Raw genomic sequence first — 9972 nt, forward strand, 5'->3', positions numbered from 1 at the left:
TAATACTGTACTTTTCCCTCTACATGCAGTAACTAATACTGTACCTTTTACTCCTCTACATGCAGTAACAATACGTACCTTTTACTCCTCTACATGCAGTAACTAGTACTGTACCTTTTACCCTCTACATGCAGTAACTAACTGTACTTTTACTCCTCTACATGCAGTAACTAATACTGTACCTTTACTCCTCTACATGCAGTAACTAATACTGTACCTTTTACTCCTCTACATGCAGTAACTAATACTGTACCTTTTACTCCTCTACATGCAGTAACTAGTACTGTACCTTTTACTCCTCTACATGCAGTAACTAATACTGTACCTTTTACTCCTCTACATGCAGTAACTAATACTGTACCTTTTACTCCTCTACATGCAGTAACTAATACTGTACCTTTTACTCCTCTACATGCAGTAACTAATACTGTACCTTTTACTCCTCTACATGCAGTAGCTAATACGTACCTTTTACTCCTCTACAGCGTAACTATACTGTACTTTTACTCCATCTAACATGCAGTAACTAATACTGTACCTTTTACTCTATACATGCGTAACTAACTGTACCTTTACTCCTCTACATGCAGTAACAATACTGTACCTTTTACTCTCTACATGCAGTAACTAATACTGTACTTTTACTCCTCTACATGCAGTACTAATACTGTACTTTACTCCTCTACTGCAGTAGCTAAACTGTACCTTTACTCCTCTACATGCAGTAACTAATACTGTACCTTTACTCCTCTACATGCAGTAACTAATACTGTAACTTTTACTCCTTACATGCATAACTACTTTTTACTCCTCTACATTTGTCAGCTTTAGTTACTCAGATGAACCCAAGCATTTTTACAGCCGGACTATTTAGTTTGATACTTTTTTAAGCCCATTTGCTGATAAATGCTTTTCCTTAACCCGTGTGTTGTCTTTCCGTCAACCAGATGAAAAAGTTATTGCATTTTGTGACATTTCATTCACTTTTTTCAATGTACTGCATCCTTTTTTTTATTTAAGTTTTTTTCCAAAGTTAATTGACATTCTAATGATGACATTTTCAGCTTTCTGTCAAAGGCCCATTTTAGGAACATGAGGGTTAGTACGTAATGAGTGCGGGGGGGGGGGGGCATTCTCGCAGTGAAGTGGGATCTTCTTTCGCTACTGATCCACCAAAAATAAACTAAATTAAACCAATACGTACATTATGTAATTAGCATAAGAGACCCAAAATAATATCTGAAAACACCACACAGTGGGGTGTGCGCGTGCGTGTGCGTGTGTAACCTTAAATAGTCTACACTGTGTAAAGGTAACACAGTGCAACAGAAGAGAAACATGAACCCGCATCTCGTGACTGTCCTGCAAAACACAAACGTCAGTAATGTCAGGTGACGAACAACAGGACTGGCCAATAAGAAACGCTCAGTGGGGTACCAGTCAGCCAATGGCGAATTGCGTTGGCGTAAGGGGGCGGGGCTAATCTGTCATCGCCGCTTGCCTTTCAGCCTGGAGAGAAAGCGTCAAAGACAGGAAAGATGGCGAGAGGTAGTTGTAGCCTGAGAAAAGTGGCTGAGTGTATGAAAAAGATACCTTCGACCTCCAGCCGGGAAATACAAACTAGGAACAACGTCAGGTAAAGTATCTGATCTCGTAAATCTCGACTGAACCAGTAAAGCGACGGGATAAGACACATCTCTGACAATAACGTCAGTTGGCTAACGTAAAGTAGCATTAGCACCACAGGCTGTGTCAGACAGAGTCTGGTTAGCACCAAAAGATATTCAGTTACAAATGGATTTGTTGAGTAGTAACGTTAACGTTGTTGGCTTTAACTTGTAATGCTATAAGTGTGCAAACTAACTACCATTTGGTCCTTCATTTGCCCCCTTTAGGGGTATAACAAGACCAGAACACTGTCCTTTGCTCTTAGCTAAGTCCCAGTTTCTCAAACAGCTCTCCATATCTGCACCCGCACACATGCACACACATGCACGGACTTGGCCCTTTAAGGTCAGTCCCATGTGTCAGCTGCATCACATTCATGTAGCAGTGAAAGGGCTTTCTTCTAAGTGACCAGCAGGCCAGTAATGAAACAGAAATTCAAAGCAGCACGTCATGAGAAGCACAAAGCACGTTTGATTGGTTTAGGCTAATGATGACATTGGTGTTGTCACATCACATTAAGTGGTGACGTCTACATGCATTTGCCCTGCACCCTGTGCCAGGGACATTGTGGGACAGGCTGCCACAGGCACGATGGACACATCAAATTCATCTCCCTCAGCTGTGATCAGTCACAGTGACCCTGCAGGACCTGAGGTGTATGGTCATAGCTTCCTGTGGAGGTTACAAGATAGTTCCCCCCCCCCCATCTAGGTTTAACTTAATCTTCCCATTCATGGTGTCAGACAGGATCAAACTCAGGGCCATTGTTCACTTGATCCCACTGTTCCACTGCTAATCAGTGTAGCATTGATGTGGAGAAAGGGAAAATACTTTCAGGTAATTGTTATGTGGATGAGAGATTAGTGAAGAAATAGAAATAGAGATATCGCAAATCACACAGGTGTAGGCCTGCAACAATTCCCAGTAACATAATTGGCTCTTAGTGAAATAATATTTTAGATAATTCATTCGACAGGACCTGCGAAAGACATGAAAGGGGAGAGCGTGGGAATGACATGCAGCAAAGGGCGGCAGGTCGGAGTCGAACCCGCGGCCCGCTGCGTCGAGGAGTAGACATCTATCAGTAAAAGTAAACGTCTATAAGGCGTGGCTTACTTTGTAGAATGTGAACCTGCGTATCTGGGTAACTCTACTCAACTTTAATTTGCTTGAAGAAGTTATAAATAGGATGTCCGGATTGCTCAGTTGGTAGAGCAGGCGCACTATTTATAACTTTATATCGTCAATTAAAAACAGCTTTAATTAAAAAAGCTTTAATGGTAAACAGAAACCAGATTGTGTTTTAATCTGGCTTTAGATGGCCACAGCCCGTGATGTTTGGAGTTGCTGTGGAAACAAGTAGCAGCTTCCAACAGTCCCATCAATAATCACGTAACTACATAATCACAATTTGGCACATCTAAACAAAATCAAGAATTCCCATCGACAGTCGTACCTCAGCACCTTAGCAGAAGTTGTGTAAACAAGTTGTACAGATTAGAAAAATAAAAGCACAATCCCTGTGGAACTATAGCTACGTTAGTATAATAATAATAATAATAATAATAATAACAAATTCCGATCATATCTGCTTCAGTGTCGTCATTTACGGTGACTTCACTAATTAAACAAAGCACCATAGTAGATCAAACACCACAGACGGACTAACTACATTACCTAAACACACGTAAAGGTGCTTCGGTGGATTTTTAACGTCCAAAAACCGACTGGACTTGCAACACCGGGGGCGGGGCTTCCTCTGGTAGGAATCACAGGCCGGCTAACGTTACGGTTAGCTAGTGATGGCCAAATGAAGCTTTGTGAACCAGTGTCTTAATTTTCTGAGCCCACTAGATGGCGCTCTGGGTTTTAAGAGAAAGGCCCAAGGCATTGATTGCACTTCAGTATATTTTCAACCAATTGTTGAACAGAGAGCGCCATCTAGTGGGCTCAGAAAATACAGACACTGGTTCACGAAGCTTCATTCGGCCATCACTACTGTTAGGTGATGCTACGCCGGTACTGCGTTACGCGTTTGATGAATCCAAACAGTAGTGTGACCAGTCTCCTTTAAAATATGCTCTAGTTAATGTGTGGGCTAAGTGGGTAGAGCAGGTGCACAGTATATGGATATGTTTGTATATGGATATATATGGATATGTTTATGCCTTGATGCAGAGCTCCACAGTTTGAATCCGACCTGTGACGATTTCCTGCATGTCTTTCCCCTCTCTCTCCCCTTTCTCACCAAGCTGTCCTAGCAAATGAAAAGCCCAAAATATCCTTTAAAAAAATGCTCTAATGCTGTTGAAAACTAATGTGGTTAAACAACTGTTACAGGCCTACACATAAGTTCCCATCACCCAAGGTGACTTGTTCAAATTGCTCATTTCAAGTATATTCAATTAACTAGTATACCAATAAGAATCAGCAAATCTCTACATTTTAGATGCTAGACCAAGAAAATGTTTGGCTCAATGTTTGGCACCAAGCTAAAGTTGGTGCCCTTGACTTTTTTTCCGTTTTATGTGCTGGCATCTGTGAGCCATTAACTTGGGATTCAATCCTGAACACTTGCCATTCTTGGCAAGTGTTCAGGATGTTTTCCATGTAAAGTATCCTGTTCTCCAGGAATGGACGCTTATGTTGCATTTTATTACTTTTGTTCATGACTTGCAGGTACTATCAGGCTCATTAGCACCGGGTCTTTTGTTGATGTAGATCATGATAAATCAACGTTTTCTGGCGAGTTTCCTGTCACACTTAGTCATCTGAGTCCAGAAAGCAACAAGAAGAAGAAGAACAGACTTCTAAAAGCAATTGTGGTACCATCACACCAGAATCCGGAGCTTGTTGGCCCTGTCCTGTCCATGTTTTTTACCCAGTTTGTGTGACTTTTGTGCCCAGATACCTGTCGTCATGTGGGATCCTGATGACTCGTCTCCCTCCCCTGCTGGGCGGAGCCACACCGGGGCGTGGCGTCGTGTTACCGGCCCGCAGCTTCTTCAACCTGGCGGACTCCTTCTCCAAGAGGAAGGAGTACTCTGAGAGACGCATCATCGGGTGAGTCGGTGTTCATGCGATGTGAAGTGAGAGTTTGTTTTTAAGAGCGTTATATTATATCATCTTTTCTTTCCTCCCTTGGCATTTCATGAGACACACTCGGCACATGTTTTGGTTTACTTTGAGCTCAAAATGTCCTTGTTGTGTTAACAAGAACAATAGTCTAAATACACTTTTACAGAAATCAACAAGAAGCACATTAACTCTTACTAATCTGGAAAGTTAAAAAGTTGGGTTCCCAAACAGAGCCCTGATGAATCCTGTTTGTTTTAATGCCAGTGCCTTATCTGCGGCTCTACGTATGCGTTTCGGTGTGACGCACTAAATGTCCTCCCGTGTTCCATAGAGAGGTCATAATCTCTAAATCTGGTTGTATAAATAGAGACAGGCTGCTGCCGCTATCGCCCCTGAGCTGGAGAGATGCAGTTAACACAGCGGCAGTGTGGGAAACCGTCTCAGTCACTGCATCTTGCTTTTATTTTGTTTATTTCATTACTTTTTAATCTCCTCTCTTGCGCTCATTTTGCCTCTTGTTCTCCCCCCCCCCATCTCTCTGTTTCTCACTGACCTACTCTATACTAGAGCCCGACTGATAACGGATTTTAAAGTCCTTTGACAAAAACACAGTAAGAAAAACAATCGCCCCGTGATTACGTTGTTTTTCCGACTGCCAGCGGTCACATGGTCGGGATGCCTCTTCTTTTTTTCTGTTAAATTGGCGTTTGGCATAACAACTGTTGCCTATAGCATCAGGCGTGTGAAAACATGGAGGCCACAATAACAAAGGACACCCCAAAGCTCTTCAGTCACAAATCACTTTCCGCACTAAAGTTCGTACAAGAGCTCAAAACGTAGGCCTACTTGACGTGAATTGGTTTACCCGTTACTGGGAATAGCACACGACTTTTATAACTAATTTAAGTTACTGTGTTGAAACCAATGGACGACTACAACCCACATCGATGGCACATTGTGGACGTTGGCAAAATATATTACATGCATGTGTGGAATCTCTATATTTGGGAAAGGTTTCTAACCATTCAACACATTAGAAGGACTGTCGGGCGTGTTTCTGTATGTCAGTTGTCTCTGAGACTCTGTCAGCACAGCCCAGCCCCAGTTCCCCACCTCTGACTCCCACAGGAAGTGACGTGAACAATGAGGTTTTCACTCGGTCCTGAGTCTTGTACTGTGCGGGCCTTGTTTCGTGTGTATGTTGTGACAGTGTTGGAGCTCTTCCTGCTTCCTGTCGTGCAGACTTCATGGCCCTTTCCCTCTCCATACTCCACTCTTCAGGCATTCCATGCAGGAGATATACGAGGTGGTGGCCGGAGTGGAGAACTACTGCGTCTTTGTGCCCTGGTGTAAGAAGTCTGATGTGGTGTTCAAGCGAGCCGGATTCTGCAAGGCCAAACTAGGCGTGGGCTTCCCACCTGTGATGGAAAACTACACCTCTCTTGTTACTTCAGTACGCCCCCACCTGGTCAAGGTGAGGTACTGTTTGCTAAATGTAAGCGTGTATTCTTATCCTAAACTTATCTTCCTTGTTTTCCCTGTGGGGTTCATAATCGGAGTTTGAGCAGCTGAGACCTGGCCTACCACCTGGGGAACGCAGCACGAGCACATATGGACAAAACAAACATGCTAAATAGACACATTTTTATTTTTAAAGCTGATTTTTAAATTGCATTGTAACAATTTAACAATTTGCCCTTGTGAAATTCAATCGCGGCACGGCTGTCTTGGAACACAATAGACGGCGGCGGGATGCCCCGGCGCGTCCTCCACCACTACCTCTTGTTGGACCTACTGTCCGTTGAGAGGCCTCGGATAAGTGTTTCAACTCGGATTCCCCAAACTCCGTTATCTACGCCCCTAAAATGGCCATGAGGCCGCCTGTTCGGCTCAGTTTGTTTCATTTACACAGATGTTGAGAAGATGAGAGAACGCCGGGGAGCTTCAAATCCTGCTGTCGGATATCAGCAGATAACAAGTTTAGCAGAGTCAGTAGTCGTATTAGTTCACCTCCTAGGTACCAAAGTGCTCTTGAGCAAGGCACCAAACCCCTTTCTATGGGCACCCCCCCCCACTCTGACATCTCTTCAGTAGTGCATGTTAAGGTACTGAGCGTGTGTGTGTAGTTTAGATCTATGTGTAATGTGTGTAATAACAACAGAGTGTACATTGTAATTTCCCCTTGTGGGATAAATAAAGTATAAGTTATTATTTATTATTAAATTCTGTCTCAGATATTTGGTATCTTTGGAGTTTGTAATGACTGATCCACCAAGTTTATAAAGATTATACATGCCGACAAAGTAAAATCAGTTAGTACCTATTAGATAAGAAATTTGTAAAGTTTTCCCCTCATTTTCTTTCAAACTAATTGCAAACGATGTGTGTAATGTTGCTTGTCAGGCGTCCTGTTCAGATGGAAGTCTGTTCAACCACTTGGAGACGGTTTGGCGTTTCAGCCCCGGCCTCCCGGGATACCCTCGCACCTGCACTGTGGATTTTTCCGTAAGTAGACGCCAACTTTAGCAGTCAAACATATGCTCAAACATGAAAAAGATTGTGGTTTAGCCTTTGCTCTGTTTGCTAGATCATGTCTGAGCTTGAGCTGTATTTCCCATTGGACCAGTTTAAAACTCTAAACTACTGCACTGCAGTTCAGCTGTTCACTTTCTCCTCCCTCCTCTCCTCAGATCTCCTTCGAGTTTCGCTCCCTCCTCCACTCGCATTTAGCCCACGTCTTCTTCGACGAGGTGGTGAAGCAAATGGTTTCGGCGTTTGAGCGCCGCGCCTCCAGTTTATACGGCGCCGAGACGGACATCCCTCGCGAGCTCATGTTCCATGAGGTCCACAGCACGTAGTGCTGCACGAACACCGAGACGCAAACCAACCAAGGCTGATGTGGGAGAGAAAGATCAGAGAGGAGGAGTGTAGACAGGCTGCCTTGTTCTAACTGTGCCTTTCTCACAGCAACGACCAAGTCTCTTTATTCTTTTCTTTTTTAAATTCTTTTATACATATATACACCATATAACTGATGTGGATCCACTAGCTCATTTTCATGTTGGTGCTAAAAAAAAAAAAAGGACTTGATTTCAACTGAATAAGCTGTGCCTGGTTGTGAAACTTGAGTTCACAGGTTAAAGTGAGTGTGTTGGGCCTAGCAGGGCTGGATCTCTTCCTCTCTGTAAACAATGGCTCATCTCAATAGCTAACGACACGGCTTTAACTGCCGTCTTCACGACCACAGCTACAATCTGTAGTCCAGAAAGCTGCTTTAGGAAGACACTTTACAAGCACACGTCGTCCAAAAAAAACAATTTCAGGATGTGTAGTAGATGATATTGCAAATCTCCTGCGTCGGAAAAACGACAATGATGCAGATGAGGCTGTTCAAAGGAGCGTTTCCCTCATTTCACCACCAGTGTTGGTTCCAAAATGTGCCAAAATCTGTGTTTATAGCATGGTGACAATTTCCTCATCAGCACCTGAAACACCATCAGAGGGTGGAAATCCCTCAAAGATATGGATTTAAACATGTGGAGAGTGTCTCCATGGTGGTGTGTCCCCCCCCCCCCCCCCCGTTAGCAGGTGTATCCAGACCCGCGTCTAATCTGCAAGCGTTTCAGACGCATTTTTCACTTCTAGAAAGCCGTGAAGCTAACGGCAACACCTTGTTATTGCGGTGGAAAGTGAACACAATTTGTGAAAGGTTCAAGATGAAGAAATCTTCCCGTTCACTGTTGAAATGGGTCATTACGTATTGATCATGTTACAGAGATACATATCTTTTGTTCGCTCCAGTTAAACGCTTTTCTGTGATGAATTGAGCTCGAAGGGCACAAAGCAACTAAAGAAAGTCAAGTGTCGAGCCATGTGGCCAACGGACCGATTAAACCTCCACCGGGTCGCCACACACTACCGTATGTTATGAGCATATATTTTAGGAATAAAGGGCCGAGGCGGCCGAGGCACCGTGTCACTGGCGTCATGCAGTGAGGACTGTGTGCAGCGGACTACGTGTACAAAATGTACTGGAAACTATCAGGACACCTTTCATAGGCCGTTGGATTTTGCTTCAGCAGGTTCACGGCTGATGAGGCTAAAATCTTTTATCCAGAGATGATTTCATATTTTCATTATGTCTAATATGTACACTGAGCAAAATTACAAACGCAGCAATTTTTTTAAAATAAATTCTGTTCAGTGTATATCAAGATGGAGCACAATTCTGGTAATTGAATAAATAGTCTATATAAAATAACCACATGGTGAAGCTAGTTTCTGTATAAATTAAATATTTTTAAACTTCCTTTTACAATAAGAATGTAAAGCCACGTCCAAATGGTGTAAATATTGCCGTGACGCAGTTCGACAGCGTTTTTTTGTTGTCGCCCGCAATAGAAATAATATAAAAATAAATACATCTGGATATAACACTTTATCTTTTTGACAATGTACTGTACATCCTCCGGTCGCCCAGCCTTAGCAGGGAGAGGTGGTGTTCTTTTCTTTTTTTTGTTACAAACGCTATGCTCTTGACTTTATGAATGGAGCTACGCTGGCCATGACAGTTAAAGCTACATTATAGAGCAAAGTGTGCAATATTGGCAATTTATAGGTGTTAACATTTCAATCTTAAGCAAGCACGCTGTAGACACACAAAGGGCCAAACACTGGTCACGAAATGTTCAGTAGCACGCTGAAACCTCCTGATTCCACCTGTCCGACTCACAGAGTGCCTCCTGAACTACTGGCAGGATGTTCCTCTTTTAATTTTTTAAACATTATACTCATTCTTTAATATTTATTACTTGAGTTTAAGTGTAAATATTGGTTTAAAGATCATGTAAGAAAGACTACACTGCTTTTAAAGAAGACGGTCGTGTTGCACGGGACGTGAAAGAGACCTGTGTAAATGTTTTGATAACTTTAGAAAGATGTGTCCGCTGCATGATTTATAAACTATTTTTGCAACAAACAAAAAAAAGCTGACTGTCCTTTATTTGATTTAACGCCGCTACAGAAGTGTTCCCGGGTTGATTGGACAGAAATAGAGCCGTCATGTGAGTGGTAAGAATAGACGTGGGATGCAGCATCTGAACGGGCAGAAGGTTTGGAAAGGTCTCCGCTGCTGAAGGCAAAGTTCAGTTGGTTGTAAATAACGTTTTGGGCTTTTACCGACTAGATTACATAGATTACATTCATTAGATTAGATTCAACTTTATT

At 42.8% G+C, this 9972-nt stretch overlaps 1 protein-coding gene across 1 annotated transcript; it reads left to right on the forward strand.

Annotated features, from left to right (window-relative positions):
- The first annotated feature begins 1488 nt into the window (after nt 1-1488).
- Nucleotides 1489-9724, forward strand: coq10b (coenzyme Q10B). The gene is made up of 5 exons (XM_032517238.1): nt 1489-1636; nt 4576-4731; nt 6028-6220; nt 7150-7251; nt 7437-9724. Exons 1-5 carry the CDS (start codon nt 1539-1541, stop codon nt 7602-7604), a joined length of 717 nt encoding a protein of 238 aa, XP_032373129.1. The 5' UTR covers nt 1489-1538; the 3' UTR covers nt 7605-9724.
- The last annotated feature ends 248 nt before the right edge of the window (nt 9725-9972 follow it).

This window comes from Etheostoma spectabile, chromosome 5 (genome assembly GCF_008692095.1).
Source record: "Etheostoma spectabile isolate EspeVRDwgs_2016 chromosome 5, UIUC_Espe_1.0, whole genome shotgun sequence".
NCBI classification, from domain to species: Eukaryota; Metazoa; Chordata; class Actinopteri; order Perciformes; family Percidae; genus Etheostoma; species Etheostoma spectabile.